General features: G+C 39.8%; 1 protein-coding gene across 4 annotated transcripts in view; it reads left to right on the top strand.

Annotated features, from left to right (window-relative positions):
* Positions 1-22,258, top strand: part of COL12A1 (collagen type XII alpha 1 chain) — a 321,024-nt gene that overhangs the window by 259,871 nt on the left and 38,895 nt on the right. For all 4 annotated transcript variants that reach the window (XM_068281498.1, XM_068281501.1, XM_068281499.1 and 1 more), the window contains 7 exons: positions 1,436-1,582; positions 3,899-3,976; positions 8,564-8,650; positions 9,161-9,214; positions 15,284-15,379; positions 17,566-17,619; positions 17,744-17,797. In XM_068281498.1, the coding sequence (XP_068137599.1) occupies positions 1,436-1,582; positions 3,899-3,976; positions 8,564-8,650; positions 9,161-9,214; positions 15,284-15,379; positions 17,566-17,619; positions 17,744-17,797 (570 nt within the window). The remainder of the gene's footprint in view (positions 1-1,435; positions 1,583-3,898; positions 3,977-8,563; positions 8,651-9,160; positions 9,215-15,283; positions 15,380-17,565; positions 17,620-17,743; positions 17,798-22,258) is intronic.

The following is a 22,258-nucleotide window of genomic DNA, read 5'->3' as shown; positions in this document are numbered from 1 at the left end:
CAAGTTTGGAGGAATTTTTGTGGATTTGAGGAAATACTAAAGCAAGCAGTGGACACCTAGAAAAGTATCAGGAAAGCCTAAGAACTTTATGTAAATACTGTTCTGGGATAAGGTGAAACTAAGGACTCAGATGCTGCATATTCATCTTGAGCTAGTTAATTTAGATAAATGTACATCTGTCATCACAATGTTTTGATAAGTATAGAGGAGTGTTATTGGTTTCATTTATATTATTTTAAACTTTGATTGCATGTCTACAGATTGCAAACTGGTTATTAATATAATTTGTCAATTATATCAGTGAAAGACTATTTAAAAAAATGAAAAACAAAAACAAAAGTAAGTAATCGAAATCAAGTTGTAAAGCATATTGATTTTGAGCATAAGAACTGCTAGGATTACCTACATACCTGTTAACACCATCTGTAATGTTAAGGAAATGAGAAGGATACCAATCTACCTTTTTTTTGCTTAGAGAAGGCAGTAGAGCAGTTTTTCTGTAATCCAAATCAGTGTGTAATGTGATGAAATGTCTCACTTCAGCCTGCCATAAAACAGCAGTACAAATTCTGAGTCTACTGGTTGCGACTGCGAGTGGTAAATATGAAATATTTGCATGCAGTATTTCATATCTACATTACTAAAATGTGAGAAAGAGGGTTTTTCTATTGTCAGCACCATGCTTACTTTGATTTCAAGCTACTTTCCAGTTTCAGGAGATTCAGCACACAATTGCTAATAATGGCATAACTAAGGATACATATGCTCCAGTGCTTTACATTGCTCCTATACAACTACTGATATGGAGCACCAAAGATGAGTACATATGTTCCGGCTGCATATCATTGTGCCACATGGAGAAGCTGAGAGACAGCTTTCCCTGCACTGGGCAATCTCAGTAAATAAAACAAATATAGTCCTACACTGATTACCTAACTTTACCCTTTGGCCATGTAATTGGTGGTCCATCTATTACTGGGAGCTGAATTACAGAACATACGTACTTAATATATTGGTCTATGGTGGTGCCCAAATCAGGTTCATCGCAGCACCAAGCAGGCACGAAAACCAACTTATTCCCCAAAGATTACCAAGGACAGTGTCAGAGAAGTGAACAGGGAAGGGGGACAGTTTGTTGAATATTACCTTTATCAAAAACACGTTTAGAGATGATCTTCACTGGCACAGCTCCAGTGAAGAGCTAATCAAACAGATGAAGGAGGGCCCCAGGTGGACTCTCTGGTTCAGGCTGCATACACAGCCTCTGCATCCTCTATTGCTACACCACTGGTTGTTAATTTAAGTGATGTCAGCTGCATCAAACACATACTTTGATATGTTGGTTTACCTGGTGCTATTGCCCCATAGGCTAATATTCACAAATGGTACATATCAAGCTCTGTATATTGAAACATGTATCTTTGCTTAATTGCAGGTCCATCTTGTGGTATCTCCAAAATATGTGAGAATCTATGTTGACTGCCAAGAAGTGGCAGAGAAGGTAATTAAAGAACCCGGCAATATTACAACCGATGGATTTGAAGTGCTTGGAAAAATGAAGGGTGACAAAAAGTCTGCTCCGGTAAGTCACTTTTTTTGCCTGTTAACGGAAAGATCTTTGCTGTCATAATTCATTTTCTAGACTTGACGTTGTTTCTTTTATGTCAGTGTGAGACTGACCATCTGTAAACTCTGGGAAGTGCCTGTCAACCTCCAGGAGCTTCTGTTTTCTGCTTTGCCTGAAGGCATTCTGATGAGTAAATTAGAAAGTTACCACAGTATGTATTCTGTTTATGCTGTGCATAGCCTCTAAGACTTCATTATGTAAATAGCAGTAGAGATTCAAAAACTGCTTTTGGTTACAGTAATATTTTTTCACATACACAAATATGTACATGCATCCTCTAGATGCCAATGTTTTAAATCCCCATGAAGAAAATCAGACCCATAAATTCTGTTAAAGTGTGATACCTAGGCTCTTGTCACCTAGACTCTTGATATAGATATTTTCTGTTTCCTGTTTTCCTGTTTCCTGTTTTGCATCATTGAGAATGCAGGGTGACCTGTGATAATTTATCAGTGGCAGGGGGCTTGTCAACATTTTGTCAACATTTTCTGATTTGTTTGTGTAAGAGAGGTTTAATTAAAACAGGTACTATATGATTACCAGCAAAGTCAAAAGTCAGAGGGAGCATATGATTCAGGTAATACCTTTAACGACTAGCTGTAAGGCATTACACAAATATTTTGTTATTGTATAAACTACTGTTCTATTTCTTTTGATCTCTCTGTTGAAGTAGATGTGGAATTCCAGTCATAACTATTTAACTGTTTTGGCTAAAGCTAAGATGACTAAGAGCCTTTGTCTGGGTTTTATTGCTGTCTGTTTCAACAATGAAGAGTCTGCCATTGCTTCTTTCTCTAGAATGTGCACGGTGATTCCTTCAGCAGAGATTTATATTCAGGTTGGAGAAACTCCCTCACTTTCTGTTGCTGGTGACTATAGATGGATGGAATCACTGTTTTTATTTTTTATCACTGAATTTAGAAACAAAATCTCAAAAAATGTATTTTTTTGTGTGATGGTAACATACATACATTAACATGAATGGGAGACAAAAGTCAAAAAGGTTTAACAACCTTGGTGGTCTTCATGGACTCATAAATTGGCACCCCTCCATTTTTGGCATGCAAAAATTATACTACTGTAAGGAACAAAAATAAACGCTTGACTCTTACAATACATAATTGATGGTGTCTATGAGAGCTCACAATCACACATCTGCCAGCAATGGGAAGTATGCAGTCACTGCAGCCTCAGAAGCCATTCTTTCCCGCTTTGTCACCCAGCCTGCATAGATGATTAATAGCTATCTAGAGGGGGCTAAACAAAGTTTTCCTTTGCACACTGCCTTGTGCATGTACAAAAAGAGTGCACCAGGCATTGCACTACGTCACTTTTTTTTCGCTGTAAATAATTCAAGAGGCTGTCAAAGCTGCAGTGCAAAGTCCAGCAATGAATATGGAAACATGCACTTGCATGCGTTCATCGCTATTAATTTCATAGAACCAGTTGTGGCCACAGATATTCACAGAGCCATGAGGATTTCCATTCTCTGCACATGATGGCCCCATCCTGAGCTAAACAAGATGCAGTCTCCTTCCACCTAATAATCACATTCTCCACTCTCACTGTATCAGAGAAAAAAAGAGTCACAATTTGGTCAAGTCAGATGCAGTGTCTGATGGCATATACTAGTGAGCACAAAGGAACCATTTGGCCAGTACTGATAAATCAGAGTGCAATCCAAGGCTTTCTTTCTGTGCAGGATACTTGTGGGATGGCAGTTTTTACTGCAAGACTGATATTCCTTGACATTTCACCCCACGTCTATCAATGACACCACAGAAATTGTGGGGAAATATTGTCCTTTAGAGACACTACAGAAATAAAACCCAGGCAGATGCTCTAGTCCTTTTGCATTCAGTCCAAAGCATTAAAAACTTGGCTTCACTTCTCTGTATTCTCTGAATTTCTATGTAAGTTTTAAAATTGATGTCGGCTTAAGCATAAGAAAAATATTGTCATTGCAACACAGGATTTGAAAAATCAACTGGCATGTCAGATATTTATATTATTGGTGTAATTTGATGATGTTTTATGTTCCTGAATTGTAGTTACAAACTTTTTTTAATTGTAACAGCTTACCAGTGGAGAGACGTGCCAGACAAGTAGAACGTTAATTCATTTATGAGATGACATCATACTTTCTGATTGCCTGCAGATGTTCATTTGTCATCTGTTAAGATGTGGATGCTAAGCAAATGTCCTGAAATGTCTGATCAGAACATACACAATTGACATGGCAAATAAACAAGCTTTTTGTCTCCTTCCCAGTTCCTGCTCCAGATGTTTGACATTGTATGTACGGTAACCTGGACAAGTCGAGATCGATGCTGTGATCTCCCTGCAACGGTAAGCCTTAAATATTACGTCATGAAGGAATCCAGTAGTTATTGTAGTAACTAGTCTGATATAATATTATTAAAGAATTGCATTGTGCTTACTAACTTAATAATGTTCACAGGCTATTGTACATACCATAGTCTAAGGCCAGTTTTGAGGGACGGCCAAATAACTTACCAGTATGTATTTGGGATGTAGGATGTAGGAGGAAACTAGAGTTCCCAGAGGAAACCTATATAGACATTGGGAGAGCATAAATAGCACTAACAACCTTTTGAGTTCTCACCACATACAATGCTGCTTTTGTTAGATGCGGAGGCATTCTATAGACCCAGCAACAAGATAACAATATTAGAACATGCTTCATTTGGTACAACAGGGCACATGAAGGGCTGAGATAATTCACCATCTTATTCATACAGCTGTCAATTCCACAATTAAACTTGTCACAAAGGTGAACCTTTCTTTAGTTAAACTCTCTAGCCAATATTGCAAGCCCCACAGTTTTTCTTTTGTTTTGTTTTTGATATAATGAAATGAGGGTAATACTTTTGTGAAGTTTCTACTGCTGTCTGGGTTCACACTGGGAAGAATGCTCCTTATGTTCCTTTCTGGTGACCTGCAGAGCAATCTCTGTAAGCAGAGCTATGGGTGTTACCAGGAAAACACATAATGGACAGCAATATTTGGCTGAGATTCTAGTTCTTCATCTTTAAAAAGATGTTTTCATAGGTTTGTCTGTTTTCTTTCTAGAGACATGTTCCCCACCAGATCCACAAACAATAATTCATCAATTTGTTACTAATCATTATATAGTGAAAATAAACTCCTAAGAAATGTTACATTAAGGAAGTATAAAGAAAAACTGATATATTACAGGATACAAGCTGGGGAATTTTACTACCTTGTAGTTTTTTGTATGATTTTAGAAGTCTTTGAAGTTTGAAAAAACAATCTTTGGGGTTTAAAAAGGGACTTGATGGGCGAATAAGTAGTTTAAATAAGCCATTAGGCTATTTTTTTCAATCGGATGTATAAACAATACACATATTACTGGTATATCAATTTATTAGTGTAGTGTAAACAGAAAAATGTTCAAGCCAACTAAGCCATCATCTTGTATACTGTATATATATTAAATTGTATATAGGTATTTTACAGAACAAAGAAGGGGCCAAAGAATATTATAGTTATCATAATGACTAGAGTTGGTGTTTAAATTGGTAACATTAATCATTATTCACCCGAACACCACACTTCTGTGCCATTCAGCACCGAACCTGTTTACAGGCCACAATTCATTAAGCTCATCTCCTGTTTTTAATAATGATTCTATGCTGTTTTTACTGTTATCACTATGGTGATAAAGCATTTAGGCCTGTCTTTAATAACTCTTCTAGAGTTGTTACCATGGTGATAAGGCATGTAGTATTCAGGAAACATTTTACCTCAGGCAAACCTAAAGTTAACTCTTCTGTCTTTAAGTTAACTCTTCAATCCTTAAAATAACTCCAGAGTTAAAGACAGGCTGTTTATTAACTGCATGTGAAAATAACTACAGAGGAGGTAAATTAACTACAGAGGAGGTAAAATAACTACAGAGGAGGTAACTTAACTACAGAGGAGGTAACTTAAGGAAAGAAGAGATAAGATAACTCTCTCTTATGTGGAGGTAAGTTTTCTCTTGCCTTATTATCTCCAGCACGATCTTAGTGAATTGAGGCCTTAGTATTCACTAAGCAATTTAACTTAGGCAAACCTAGGATAAGGATTATGTCTGTACGTTAAGGAGTGATTTCTAAAGTTAAGATTTCAATCCTTACAAGAATGGCAGAATTCTAAAGTTAAAGACAGGATTATAATTCACTGAGAGGAATGCAAATGATAATATCTGTAAAGTGTGTGAGGAATTATCTCCTTGTCTGAGCTATCGTTAAGTGAAGTGTTATTACAGACTGCAATGTAAAGGGAAGCACTCTGAGTTGTCTGCTTTATTTTTTACTAGTTTATGCAGAAGGGGACTCTGTATAGAGAGAAATAGACACAACAGGCACAGAGAGGGAGAGACACCTAGCATATTTATAGCTTATTTATAGAGACACACACACACACACACACACACACACACACACACACACACACACAGTCACAGCCTCTCTCTCCTTCCCTGGCTGTCCTGCACAGGCTAGCTGTGTTCGTCATGGAAGAAGGAGGGGTGGAGCTACATCCTACCTGTGTGTGTTCTTCCCTACTCTATCTACTGCACATGAGAGTAACTACAGAGGTGATAACTTAAGGACTGGAGTGATAAAACAACACTCTTACTGTGAAAGTTTTCACTTCATGCTAATAAGGCAAGCTTATTTGATGATTTAACACTTAAAATAATTATTGATGTGCTGTGATAAGTTTTCACCTGCCTTATTATCACTAGTATGATCTTAGTGAATTGTGGCCAATGTCTAGTCTCATGTTGCTGCTCTTGCATTGGAAGCACTGAATCAATTTGGTGAGGTTCCCGAGAAAAACTATCTGCATAGCCTGGATGTAGTGCTGTGTGATCTCTAGGAATTCCCAAAGCAGAAAATGACAAAATATTGACCTTGGGGAGTCATCTGAATCTGAACAAAAATGTCTTATTACTTTTCAATCAGCCCCTGTACATAGCTTTCTATGTGGTACTTCGCATTACCTTATAGAATAAGCAAGTTCGTGTTTATCACTGGTGACCATAACATGCAGGTATTTTTAGGTTAAAAAACAGACAGCATTATAAATCATCAATACATAAAAAGATGAGACCCCTAGTGCTATACCTATGATAGATTTCAGCAGGCTTCATGTCTGACAAAGGATTAAGTACAGTTAAGTAAGCGATTAGATTATTTCCAGTGATTTTAGTAAAAGTCTGTTGACTTGCAGGATTGTGTAATGCACCCCATAAATCATGACAGAGTTTCGCAATGCAAGAGTATCACAAAGTGACATTTAAAAAACAACATAAATTTGCCAAAGCATCAGGCCTTTCTGGTAAAGACATTAAAGCCCCATATTCTTCTAAATCATTGGCTGATATTTACTATGTTTTTATCATCTTGCTGATTACACAAATACACTCCTACTTAGCAAAGGACAAGAGCAAAACTAGTAGCCAATCTGCATGCAATTAATTACATAAACAATGGACAGCACAAAAGCCTTTCAGCTATCATATGACGCTAGGAGGCTGTTACTGAGAGGAGCTGCAAAAGCAAATACTTTGTTGGCAGTTTGCATATAATAGAAAAATATACTTTGGGGAAGTAGTCTGTGCTTTAAACCATATGTGGCATCACTTACGTCATGCATTGCTTAGCTGTCACTCAAATCTAAACAAAGTTGATGTATTTGTTCAGAAAGTTATGCCTTGGGTTCCTTTTATACAATCTCCTTTTTAATTGTACAATTATGGCTCTGTCCTAATGAATTCTACATATGATGTCATGATGGTGTGGCCTCAAACTAAACTTTAAATGACAGAGAGTCTTTTTACTGAAAGTCTTATAGTTTGCTGATATTTGACACTAGAACCTGCTGGTGATATTAACACCATGACTGATAAATGTTACATGGTACTGGACTAAGTAAAGCTTCCAGTGTTGTGTCATGTAGTCACAATTTATTATGGTTGCTGACTGTAATAGACTTTTCTTTACAATTATTTCTATGTATGTTTAAAGTCTTTTTTTTTTAAGGAAAGAAATGCCAATTTAGTTTTATATAGTGTGGAGAGAGATTCCAATGTTGAGAAGTTTTCATAGCTATCCATGTACCATTTCAGTTGTTGTTCCATCACTTCTTGTCCTCAGGACCTTCACTGACCTCCATGGCTACAAAGGCTCATGTTCCCAGGGGGAAATATGGGACAGCAACTGTAACTTGATAGAGATCCTAACTTTTTCACACTCTACAACAAAGCTTTATGTGTTGTTGTATCCAGGGGGCACCGTCTCCCGGTTTCCATGTGTTACTTTTTATTTGCAACCTCTTTAATCCATTTGCAGCTTTCTCTTCCATATTCAGCAATCCCTCTATAGTGTCCAACCACCCCCTTGGTAAGCTGCTGCCCAAGGTTCAGACTTTTGTTGCCTTTCCACAATCCCTGCAAAACATATTGTATTTACATATCATCAGATGGCCATTTTTCAAAAATAAAAAAGAATCATATTATTGGTGAGCATATGTAATATATTTTGTGAAATTCGATAAATATTAACATTTTTGCAACAGTAATGGCAAAACAAATACAGCAAATTTGGTTGTCTGTACCCGTAAACCACCAATAATACATTGATCCAAGTGATTTAAATAGGCAAACCAGCTGAGGGTAGTATGGGATTCCACCTGTCATCTAGATAGACATTAGAAGTCACTTGACTTCAATTCATTCGGAAGGGAAGGCATTGCAAACACTGGAGAAGAAAGGTTGGCTCTTTTTCTAGCTAGGCTATCTTTCTTTAGTATGAATTGTAATCACTTTATTGTATCTGGCAATTGAGTTTGGATATTGAACATTTCAAAAGAGGCTCACTTCTTGTATTTTTTCATATATTCCAGCGAGATGAAAGTAAATGCCCAGCATTGCCGCATGCCTGTACCTGCGCACAAGACAGCATCGGAGCTCCAGGACCACAAGGGCCATCTGTAAGAAAATATTTTCACTTGTCAGCATTGGATAACTATCAAAGCTATAGAATCTGCCAGTTGGGATCTGTTTAAAAGTTTTTCCCATTTTCAACCTGTTTTTATTGTCAAGTTAAAGCTAAGGGCGTCTTAAAATAGACTTCTGTTGATAGAGATCATTGTGGTGCATTTACCTGTCATCTATGTAGATAAAATGCTTGACTTTTGTCTGTCTTGATAGTGAAATAAAGCAGTCTACCTTATGGGAACTTCAGTTAAGTGTTTATGATCTTCATATAGGGTTTCAGCAAAAAAGTAGTGTTAATCCAGATTTGCATGGTGAGTGAAAAAGATTGGCAGCGCTAATGAAACATGAATGTGCTTATGTGAAGAATTTGTGGTGGCTCCGTGCCAAATATTTTAAAGTGGAAGGAAAAATACATTTTGTAAACCACTGAGATTTCAATGCATTTTATTGGGAGTTAAATGATTCTTGTATGAGCTATAATTCATTTTCTTTTTTATTTGCAGGGTATTCCTGGCAGCAAAGGTCCCAGAGGTGACAGGGGTCCAGATGGGCCTTCTGTAAGTTTAATTTATTCTATATTTAGTACTTGATATTTAACATAGAACATTATATTTTACTATAATGCTAATTTAACATGTGTTTAACACCCTTTCGAATATGGTTCACCAGTGATTAGCATCAGGGCTGCTTCATAAGCTCTACATTTAGGTGAAGCTGTGGCTTATAGCAAGCAATCACATTTTGAATTATTATTTTTTTTATACTAAAAGCTTAGGAATGAAAGATACAACTTACTTTGGTTGGCTTTTTCTTTTTTTTTTCTTTTGCTTTAGTTTCCAAAATACAAAGCTACTTCTGCAACTATCACATGGAAATCACTCATATTTCCTAAACACTCACATTTATGGAGAAGGTAGAGAAGGTATTCAGGGTACATTTACAGCAGATTTATAGATAATACCATTATTTAGTGAAGAATATGTCCGGGTGCACAAAGGTAATGCTTAACCACTTGATGACCACAGTGCTAACCCCCCTAAAGACCAGGCCATTTTTTGCAGTACTGGGCTGTGCAGGCTTTTCAGCCTCCTGCACAGCCCAGCTATGGAGCCCAGCGATCGGACTCACCTCCTTTTTTGTCCCTAAGGGTACATGCCCCCGGAGGGGTCCTGAATGATCGCTGCGGCTGTTTGTTTATTTTTTTCCCCAGCCTCTATGAGGCTCAATCTCCCTCCCTCCTCCCTCCCCTTCCCTCCTCCCCTCCATCATCAAAATTGGAACAGGGCGGTGATTCATTCAATTCAATACAAAAAGAACCGGCTCATTAATGAGCCAGTTACTATAGCTTAGAATGCGTCCTGTGCGGACGTATAGCAGTGCGGCTCCCGCTGTCTCTCCCCACCTGGCTGCACCTGTCACCCTCACCTAGCCTGGCACCCGGTGCACCCATCGGTGCACCGGGAACCAGCCTAGGTGAAGGTGACGGGTGAGGAGGCGGGGAGGACAGCGGGAGCCGGCGCTATGTGTCGGCAGGATGCATTCTAAGGTATAGGTAATTGCCGTGGGAGATCTTCAGTCAAGGTAATTGAAGATCGCAAGATTGGAGGATACTGTATTCGTTGGATCATTACCAAGGATATGGGCGTGGGAACATTTTTTTAAAGGTACAGGTAAGTATTTCTGGTTAATTAAGAATATTAAAATACTTTTTTCATGTGTGTGTTTTTATTTCATTTAACCCTTTGTGGAAATGGGTAAGGGGTACTTTGTACCTCTATACTCATTTCTCCTGGGAGGTGGGTGGCATCTGGGGTCCCCTTCTTAAAGGGGACTCCCAGATGCCACCATGAACCCCCCCCCAGGGAGTCATCGCCTCCACCTCCTCCTGGGGCACCGAAGGTGAGGAAGAGCCCCTTGTCCATGGACTGGACAAGGGCTCGGGGGAGAGGGGAAGGCTTGGCCGCCCCCTCTCCCCCAGAGCCCCCCATACCATGGACCATGCGGGCTGGTATAGCTCAGGGTGCGAAGCCCCAGTCCCAGCCTGCATGGGGACAAGGGGTTACAGAGGCCCGGGAAGGGGGATCCCATGCCATTTTTTTCAGATTTCCCACACTCAGAACGTTCCCCAAAAATATTTTTTTTTTAATATTGTTTCCCACTATCTTATTAACATAGCCTGCAAATTTGGTGTTACTAGGATGTAAGGGGCCTTTGCTATTAACGGCTGGGAAATATTTCCCACAATCTGTCATTGACCGGCATTTAAATGTATAGTTTTTTTCTTTGATTTCTTAAAATCGATTTTCTCAAAAAGTATAAGGTCTTTTTGAAAAAAAATGTTTCCCCTTGCTCCCACTTTTCTTCTTTACATAACCTAATTTGGTGATTCTGGCATTTAAGAGGGCTTTGCTATTAACCCTTAAAGAGAATCTGTACTCTAAAATTTTTACAGCAAAAAGCATACCATTCTATTCATTATGTTCTTCTGGGCCCCTCTGTGCTGTTTCTGCCACTCTCTGCTGCAATCCTGGCTTGTAATTAACAGTTTTAGGCAGTGTTTACAAACAAGCTAACCAGCTTGTGATAGGCTCACATACACAGAGTGTGTGAGTCATACAGAGCCTGCAGGGGGCCTGCAGAGGGTGTGTATCGCTTCTATCCAATCACAAGCAGCCCTGCACATTCCACACATTCAAGCCTTAGCTCGACAGAGCCGACAGAAGGAAACAGATTAGATCATATAACAGAGATAACACAGCCACTGTGCAATTAGGAAAGGCTGCAGTAAGCCAGAGCACATTAGAACAGGCAAAGGCCCTTATAGGATAGAAGAACTAAGGCTGAACATTTTGTTACAAAGTCTCTTTAAAGTCGGCGGGTTTTGGGCAACGGTAGCTGAATCCGAATTCATGATCACGGGTTTGACACCCGTGATCATGGCCGAATTCCAGAGTAAAATTCGGATACAATCGAATTCGAATTCGTGATCGGTATCGATCTTCGAATTTGAATTCGACTTCTGGATTCATAAAAAACTACCCGTGATCACGGGTTATTTCGAATTCGAGATCACTGGCGAGCACCCCTGCTTGCAATATAATAATTATCAATTAAGTCTGCCTATAAATACACAGAATAACACTGAACATTCAACACATTGCAGATTTCTCAGTCTGCCCAGTCCTAACTCTGAGGGGGATAATCATCTCACTTTTATGGACTCAATGTTTTCGCTTTTCATTGTTGTTTTTTCCAAAGCCGGTGACAGAGATTTTGTCCGGTGTTCCTTACTTTCATAAGAATAAAAAGGCATGGTTGGGCAATCCCATGGAAAGTTTAGCTAAAATTTAAAGACCACGATTTGGGACAGATTACCTAACCACGCTGTGGGCTCAGCCACAGCGATATCATGTTCCATTGGGATCAGTTATTTTGTCTCTAAATTGCAAATACTTAATTTATTTATTACAATCTGTACACATAAAAAGAAAAAAAGTTTAGCTCTTCACCCATTGTTTGTAGATGCCCCACTGGCCTTGCACTTCTGTGCATTCACTTTCACCTTCTTTGATAAATAACAGTGTTAGCTATTTAACCTTCCTGGCGGTAACCCCGAACTATGTTAAGCCGCGCAGGAGGTTTTCTCAGGCCCTGCTGGGACGATTTGCGTAATTTTTTTAGCACTTTGCTAGCTTCGTGAGCACACCGATCGCCGCCGCCCCGCGCTGATTCGCCGCTATCTGCGTCGCTGCAGAGCCCCCCCCCCTAGACCCCGGCGCTGCCTGGCCTATCAGCGCCAGGCAGCGCTGAGGGGTGGATCGGGACTCCCTTAGACGTCACAACGTCCATGACGTCGGTGACGTCATCCCGCCCCGTCGCCATGGCGACGGGGGAAGCTCTCCAGTAAATCCCGTTCTTTGAACGGGATTTCCTGATCGCCGATCGCCGGAGGCAATCTAAGAGGGTAGGGGGATGCCGCTGCACAGCGGCTATCATGTAGCGAGCCCTAGGCTCGCTACATGATTTAAAAAAAAATAAAAAAACGGCTGCGCTGCCCCCTGGCGGGTTTTAATAGACCGCCAGGAGGGTTAAACTGATTTATGAACTGGCATGTCAGGTATAAAAAAAGTAATATCAACTGGGCTTTTCAGTTACACATCAATGTCCAGATGATGAAAAGTGGACAGAAGCAGACACAACTGCGTTAGTGGGCTGAGGCCCTCAACATCAAAATATTGCTGTCAACTATTCATAGTGGTCTATGCATCCCCATCTAGCTCCTGCTAGAAGTATCTGTATGGAATTAAGTGCAGCCCTCTCACACTTCCTAACTACCTATCCTGGGTGCTGTTTATACAAAATGGCAGAGAATTCACGAACCATATCATTGGTCAGTGTGCATTACGTGATGTAGACATATACCATGTGATATATGGGGGTTGAGTCACAAATTGTATTTCATGAGATAGCTCACCTTACGTGTAAGCTCATGATTTATCTCTCCTTGCATGTCTTAACTCGTAATTTATCTTCCTTATTTCCCTCTACTCCCGATTTTTCTCATCAAATCTTTTCTCATTTTCTTATCAGACTTAACACATGATTTGTCTTTCCTTATCTGCTGTGGCTCATGACTTATCTCTCCTTATCTCTATCGCATGCATTATTTCTCCTTATATTTTCATCTCATAAATTAGCTCTCCTTATAGTTGAAGTGAAGTGTTTTCAATTCAGAAAATGTGATCCTTTATTATAGAATCAAACTATTTTTTCTCCTCAATCGATGTCTTGAAGGTATCATTTTTTTTTGTTTTACCGAATCTACCACTTAGCATTAGTAACATAATTTCAGCTGCCCCAAAAATCACTAACATAAGGTGAGGAAATTGATATCAAACTTTTGTTAATATGAGACAACGTATTTTGAGACTACTATGTATGTGTGCTGCATAAAACCACTTTTTGTGCTTGAACATCACCATTTAATTTTCCATAACCGAGCAGGGATGGGAATTCCCAGCATGCACTTTTGGAGGTTGCAAATTGTGCAACCTGGATTTGTGAGTATCCTTATTACATTTCTACCTCATTACATTTTTAATAATTTACTACATCATAGAGGTTCATTGTCTCTCCTTTCTCTCCAGAAGGTTGAAGCATACAGGAGGACCTTCACCTCTTTTAATGTAACCGTATTATGAGAGCCCTTTTATGCTCGACAAACACTTGAGCCTAAACCAATCTGGTTCACAGAATAAACCACAATTGACAAACTGACATGTTGACAGATCCTGTGTTATACATAGTATCCATTCAGACTTGTGCCAACATTTCCATTCTGTCCAAAGTTAATTGTGTCTTTAGAAGTGATCTGCACAATTTTTATGGAGAGCAATTGAAATTTGGACATGTCATAAATAGCAAAGTGTGTATGATATGTCTAATGCAATGGACACAATGGAGACACTGTGAGCAAAAGGATTTGGACAGTAACAGTGCACCCACTGTCACCATGCACTGCACAATTCACTTATAATGTTATTATGTTATTTGAGTTTTAGTGTTATTTCCTGCAATGTTAATACTCTAAACATTTTACTTTTGGTACTGCTTCAAAATTTTGCAGAATACCCTGATGCTATATAAATATTTTTTCTTTAACATTATTGCTGCCTTATTAATGGATTGAGGTTATATATGGCTTCATGTAAGGCGGGTAAAGCACAAGTATGGTAAATTAATGAATACCTTTTATTATCACTGTGATCATGATGCAGAAAAACATAAATTAAGAGTCTACTAATTTTGATTATTATAAATGTATGTAGCACTGTCATTTTCCAGAGTGCTATAAAGATATATTGACTATTTCATGTCACTAACTGACCTTGAAGTAGCCTGCAATCTAATCCGCACCATAGTCATATGTCCCTAACATAGCTTAATGCCATTTTGGTGGAAACCAATAAACTTTTACATACACACACATTTTTTGTGGAAAGTGGAAAGAAGCCATAGTCCTTGGAGAAAACCCATGTAAACATGGAGTAAAGATGCAAACTCCATAAAAATAGTGTCCTGGTGGGATTTGATCCTAGAAACAGGAAGAGAACTTCTAGGTTTTGACAGCTGTCACCAGAACAGATGTCCCCACACGGAAGCTTATACTAAGCTGCAATGATAAACATAACATTTTACAACTGACCTCCCAATCACAGGCTGAAGCTTCCCAACAGAAAGTGCCAAATAGGCCTGTCCGAATTTGGTGAAGTCACCATAGCGATAACATTATGTTTGTAGGAAAAGTCACAATGCTTCTTGCTCTGAGAAGCTAATTACTCAAGGAGTAAGATAGGCTTTGGTCCATATCTTAAAAGTATATCAAAGGTGTATTATGCTATGGCTGCCAAAATTGCTGTTTGAGCTTCCTGGCAAACTAAAACATTCATATCCATCTGCAAATTGAAGTGAAGGATCCTTTTTAATATATTGAATTCCCTTAATTATTCAGTTATTTTTCCAGCACTGATATACAGTATGTCATATCAACATTTTAACACAAATAAGATTTCACTTTATAAATAAACTTTTCTTTCTTTTCTTTCTTCCATTATCCATGATAAAAGGGTCCACCAGGGCAGCGAGGTGAACCTGGTCTACCAGGTGCACAAGGGCCACCAGGTCCTCAGGGGCCACCTGGACTTTCCATTCCTGGAGAACCCGTAAGTTCAGCGTCTGTGAAATAACATGAAATACAGTATATACAGTGCATTCAATACTTCAACATGATACTTCCTTAAAATTTAAATGGGCAATAACTTACAATTGCATGACATTTTGAATGAGGATGATACCAGATGTGTTGATGGGAAAAACAAGATCTATCCCAAAGGTTCAGAGTTCCAGATCGAGCTTTGTACGGAGATAACACATTTTTATACTATGCAGTACATCTTCCTCCAAAATATTGTATCTGTTTTTGCTGAAGGAGTATGTTGTTTCAAAAAGCAAAAATATATTCTGAGAGACCACAGTGTACAGGTGCGCCTCTATTTCTACACTTCTTTCTACGACCTGTAAATATTCCCAGAACTCACCAGTGGGGAACAGCAATGTTTCAGCCTTATGTTTTACTTTGTGGTGTTCACCAATATCTTTATTACTGGTGAATAATGTGTTAATTTAAACATCCTCATCTGAGTGATCCCTTTCAATGGCACAACTGAGAAGTAGTTGATAAGATTGCCAGATCAGAGCTTTTAAGGTTTGTGACAATTCTTCAAGAGAATGATATAATATAAGACAAAGGAAGGTTGCACACCACTGATGGCGAATGGTGGTATGCATTAATCTCAAAAAGGAGATTGTACACACTACAAGTTGTGGATTTACCAGTCCTTCAAGAGTTGTCTGTGAGCACGTCCACAGTACATAACATATAACCTGCTGCTTGAGATAAACATATGACATTTGTAGCCAGTGGTGTACCACCTCAATTCTTCTGTGGTTTAAATGGGCCTGTGGGGTTTAGCACTGGCTTCTAGAGACACATTCTTTGTTAGACGTTTCAAAGTGGACATTTATTTTGTAGCTCAATACAGTTGTCCCTGACCCTGAATCTTTTAAGATAGCTGTTGAAAAAGCATAAAAACACTTGAACACTTTACAACATCTTCATGACGCTGATCTGTATTATAAAATAATCTCTGTTTTCTTTTGATATCCAAATACCGTATATACTCGCATATAAGCCGGCCAATGTATAAGCCGAGGTAACCACTTTTCCCTCAGAAACCAGGAAAAAGTTATTGACTCGCATATAACCCCCCTCCCCAATATAGTCCCCACCACAGTAGCCAGAAGTTCCCCCAGTACAAGTCAGCCCCCCTCCCCATAGCCAGATGTGCCCCAAGATCATACAGCTGTGTGTCGGAAGAAGCCACTAGATGGCGTCATAGATATGGGACACAGCGATTGCCACACAGGAAGAATCCCTGATCATTGCACCGCTGACACGTTGCTTGCATGCACCGCTCCACAAGCCAGGGGACACAGGTAGTCTTGAGTAGCACACTCTGCGCACCATGTGGCAGGGGATGGAGGGCACAGACACAGCAGCCGGGGCGCAAGCTGGTTAGAGCAGGATCACTAGTGCATAATCCTTACGTTCCTCTGCCATTAACAAAACCTGCTCCACCATCTGTTTTGCTCCACTGACTTGCATATAAGCCGAGGGGGTAACTTTTCAGCACATTTTTATGCTGAAAAATTAGGCTTATATGCGAGTTAATACAGTATGTAGAACCTGTATTTGGAAAGCAAGCCTGAAGCGGGTTGTAAAAAAAGTTAGATACTCACCTATTTAGAGGGAAGGCTCTGAATCCCTTAGGACCTTTTTAGTCCTTTTTCTGTCTCCTCGTTCCACTGCTGTGTTCTGTTCAAAATTGGTGCCTTTGGGACCCCTTGGAAGTCTTTGAAAACAATTGCATCATTGAGTGCTTCCTAAAACGGGTATGCATACTGCATATTCGCATGTGCTCAGTATGGATTCACTCATTTTTGGAAGTACTGGGCACATGGGTGCTTCCAAACCCTGCCCGTGGAGGGCCAAAGATGTATGTCATGTATCTGTGCACACGTCAGAGGCTGGAGAAGCAGCTCAGAATGAGTGGGTAAATGTGACTCTTAAATCCTTCATGTAGGAGAATTGTGTGCAAAACACCAGTTTTGATATGTGCAAACTGAAAGACTGTAACTTATGTCACGGTATGACTTTATGGCATAAGTATCTTTCTGTAATTTAGTAGTTAGTACATTCCTAACACAGCTGTTTTATTTAGTATCCCACCTCATGAACACCTTTTACCAATGCATTACTAAAGATGCAATATTTTTTTTACTTTTGTAGGGTCGTCAAGGAATAAAGGGAGATCCAGGTGATCCAGGATTGCCAGGAAGGATGGTAAATTATATTTTCTCTTTATGTATAATCGAATATATATACAACTGTATAAATAAATTAAATTGTGGTAATTTATTGTTGATGTTTAATCCCTTTTCATAAACTATTGAGTATACTTTTTCAGGGATCACCCGGGATAACTGGACCACCTGGACCTATGGGACCACCAGGAACAAGAGTATGTACCTTATATTTCACCACATATAAGTCCATGTTTTGTACTTATGTTATTTGTGTTATTTACCTGATGTAATGTTAGAAAACCAGGAATAGATTTGAGTGTATAAACAATACAATATAAGACAAGGTCTAACATATTCAGTCTTCAAGTTACATCTGCTAAAAGAGTCAGAGTTGTAACTATCTACACTGTCTACATACACATGATCAGTTTAACTACATTGCTATGGGATAGAACATTAACTATTTCTCCAAGAATTAGTGTTGTGATTTTCTTCAAACAGAAGTAGATCTAATTTGATACATGTACTGTATTAATTATGTACTGAAAATGATCTACTATTTGCCAAACAGGCTTTCAAACAGTACCATATAAATGCTCAGTTACTGTTGCCAAAAATGATCATTTTGGATGATAGTGTAAGAGACAAGCTGCTTTTCTATTGCTGAGTGGTCTGTTCTGTTCTATTGAGACAGAGCTTGGGAAGATAAGTGGGAGGAGCCCCACTGTGGGGAAAACAACAGTATAACACTAGTGGTCGGTTGTTGGTCATCTGGTATAGTAAAGATGTCATTAACAACATTGTAGGTTTTCAGAGAGCCTTGGCAGTAGCAAGGGCTCATGGGAGCTCAGTCTGGGCAGGAGGAGGGGAAGGTGTTACTAGCCATTGATTTCAGAGGCAGAGGGGAGGAGGGAGGAGGAGAGGGAATTAGGCTGATGGCTCAAGATACAGATAAGCCTGCCTCTGTGTAATGTTTACAAACAACATGGCTGCTGTCATTGTATCACAGGAATAAATAATCATATTCTATTAAAACTGTTTGCAGCTAGATTTGCTGTGTAAACCATCTAAACTTTAGATAAGATATATAGACAAGTTACTTGTTATAGTTAGTTTTTCATCTCGGATCCGCTTTAAGCGATGCTATTTGTCCTTTATTATGATGTATCACTTCCTAGCTCAGTTTCACTTACTTCCGCATCAATCTCTGAAACGGCTGAAAATGTAGACATGCAAATTCCCCTATAGGTAACCTCTGATTGTGTCATTTATCATCATATGCTCAGTTTATACAGTGCAAGTTTATTTCAGGATTACTTTAAGTGCGATTTATTTGACATCAGCTAATGGGAGAGATTATACACAGATAAATACAACCCTTGCCAATGAACGCCTACGCAGGGTTAGGAAAGTGTTTGTGTCTGGAGTAAGGCTTTAAAGCATGATTTCACCAAACTAGAGATATAGCTTGCTTTCAGATAATTCTTTGTGTGAGATTGGTGGAAGCTATCCAGAAGCAAATTCTCTCCTCTATTATGTTCTGTTAAGGTGACCATTTACTAAACAATAATTGCAACCCATTTCATGAAGGAGTTGATAAAGTGTTCCAGTTTAAAGCAAATGACAAGTGAATCAAGTTTTAATACATATGTATGTATTTGATCCAAAGTAAAAGGATCGGACATGGGATTTTGATCAATTATAAAACAATTAATGGTAGAGCAGTAAGGGTCAATTGGAAGAAATATCATTTAAACAAATAATTTAAAGATAGATTAAATCAATGGAAAATCTTTACAAGATTGAGATGGGTGTACGGTTAATTGAATTCTTACTTGATTGATTAATTAAATACTCTTCTTAATTAAATAATCTAAATCAGCCATCATTCTAAACCAATCGGGTGATCTTTTAGTGTATAGCCAGCAAAAAGCCTTGTACACATGCTAGATGAAACTCGGCAGTTAATGACCACTTCTGCCAAAAAATAAGGTTATCCCAGCGGCCCCCAATGCCATGGACAGCTATAAGCCAAGGGGATTGAGCTGGCCAAATGCTGGCCGAGAGCATTGTCCTCTCCACTCACCCTGGCCACCACATGATGTTGGCCTGCCCCTCCTCCTTCCCCCCTAACAACAACAGAACACAGAGCCCTGCAATGTCACGTGAGGCCGGCTTCACACTACTAACCCACAGTGGGGTGCAATCAATGCAGACTTATATGACTTCCGGGTCCCTGCCATGTTGCCCAGCAACGTGCTGTTGCTTTAGCGGCGAATTGGGCACTTCCGCCGGGACACTTTGCACTCACTAGATATGAAATGCCCTATAGACTTGCACTGGCATAGAGTTGGCCTGCTGCCAAATAGGCCGACTCACCAAAGCCTGCCAGTGTGAAAGGGGCCCAAGGAATTGGGTCCCAATCCCTGCCAGGTGACATGCCTCATACATGTCCGCTTTAGTGTCTTTCTGTGCTTACAGCTTAACAGCTAGCAGGGAAGTGAGGAAGATAGTAAACACATTGATAATTATAGCATGGAATTTAATTAAAAGAGAATGTGTGTGTGAGGCAAGTTACAGCAAGGTGGAAAAGCACATTTATAGTAACCATATAAACATTTGTAGCAACCATATCAACATATAAACTATACTGCACCTTCAATCAAATTTGAAAGATGAAAAGAAAATTCACATCAATATGAAGAGCCAGTCTTCTTGTTTATTGAGCTGGGAAAGTTTATACCCATCTGGATTCATCCTCCTTCCAGTTCCCCTCTGTGGGTGGTGACACATTCCACCAAAGACATTCTACAAGCTCTAGGAGGGCTAGACCAAAATCTGTATGCTCATGAGTGATATGAACACACAAGCCTGATCTCACTTGCTGCACGGGTAGCCAGTTAGGTCATTTCAGTAAATGCGTGCATGAACTTAAGGCGTGCCTGAACTCAGTGTTGTGCATGCTTTTTCTGATGCCCTGCATGCACCCTGCAATTATGTTATAACGCAGACGTTGGAAATCCCTTGCATTGTTAAAATGCTCTTTATGTTACAGCACAGGAGCATGTGCTGTGCTATGCTGATAATATGAATGAGTGTGGACTTTCATGTAACTATGGAGATCACACAAATGTGCAGTGTGTCATAACTGACAGCGACTCACATAGTGTGAATTAGTCCTCAATGCAATTTGCATTTAAATACCTGAAACCTTAATTCATTAAAGAGGAGCGGAGCTGTCAGCCATACTATCTCTGAAAAAAAAAACTGTCCACATTTTGATTTTAGTGATTTTTCTACAGTAAAAAAGAGAAAATCCTTGTAAGCATTTCTCATTTTAACTGTGGCTATTTTGAAGCCAATCCTGATGTCATTTCCTCCCTTACTATCCTCTGCCTGATTTGCCTGCCCTTCACTATAACAAGTGCATTGTCTCAGCATGAGAAATATTGGCTAATCAGAGAGGAACAGAGGTGTGGGAGGGGAAAACAGGAGGGAAAGAGGCTTCAGCCAATCAGGCTGCATTAGTTAAGTCTGGGGGGAAGTAGAGAAGAAAAAAAGGACAACCCAGCATGCCCTGCAACTTCATTTTTGTGTACCAAATTTTGTGTGTACCAAATCAGAGTCAGGTAAACTGGGGAATGATCATTTATCAACAAGAAAAGTAATAGTGAATTTAACTTTTGGATTTCCTGATTAGCATCCTTATTACTTGTTTACCAGATAAAAATAAATAATTGATTTTTGATTTTATGCCCGGCAGTTACACTTTAAGTACAAGGATGTTCACTGTTTTTGCATTCAATCTACATTTCTGAAGCGCTTTGGATAAATAATAAAGCCCATAGAAATTATGAACGGTGGTCATTGTATAAAAAGATATTGCTGAGTGGTCTGCTACAGCATCATTTGCTTAAACAGCACCTGCAGTGTGGATGTATTGCAATAGTATCACCTGCTGTTACTGATAATACATCACAAATTAAAACTTTGATTTACCCACCTGCTGCATGTATTCAGCTGTATACAGGTTATACCTCTGTATACAACTGAAACCCCCCCCCCCCCCCCACACACACACACACATTGGAAAAAGCTCTGTGCATTTTACCAAAGACAACAGTCATACTGGGTGATGGAGCATCACTGTCCAGCCCCCAGCTCCGTGGACATCCTCCACCTCTGCAAATTGGCCTGCCCCTAGCTCTGTGGCCAGTACCCACCTCTGCAGAGTGGCCTGCCCCAAGCTCTGTGGCTAGTCCCCTCCTCTGCAGAGTTGCCTGCTTCCAGCTCTGTGGCTAGTCCCCGCCTCTGCAGAGGGGCCTGCCCCTAGCTCAGTGGCGAGTCCCAACCTCTGCAGATTTGCCTGCCCCAGCTCTGTGGTCAGTCCCTACCTATGAAAATTGCCCTGCCCCCAGCTCTTTGGCCATTTCCCACCATTGCACAGTCTCCTGCCTCCAGCTCTGTGGCCAGCCCCCACCTCTGCAGATTTGCCTACCCCTAGCTCAGTGGCCAGTCCCTACCTCTGCAGAGTTTCCTGCCCTCAGCTCTGTGGATAATCCTCACCTCTGCAGAGTTGCCTACCCCTAGCTCAGTGGCCAGTCCCCAACTCTGCAGAGTGTCCTGCCCTCAGCTCTGTGGCCAGTTCCCACCTCTGCAGAGTGTCCTGCCCCCAG

This window comes from Hyperolius riggenbachi, chromosome 4 (genome assembly GCF_040937935.1).
Source record: "Hyperolius riggenbachi isolate aHypRig1 chromosome 4, aHypRig1.pri, whole genome shotgun sequence".
Classification (NCBI taxonomy): Eukaryota; Metazoa; Chordata; class Amphibia; order Anura; family Hyperoliidae; genus Hyperolius; species Hyperolius riggenbachi.
Note: the sequence above shows the minus strand (reverse complement) of the source record. Positions and strands in the feature narration are given on the sequence as shown.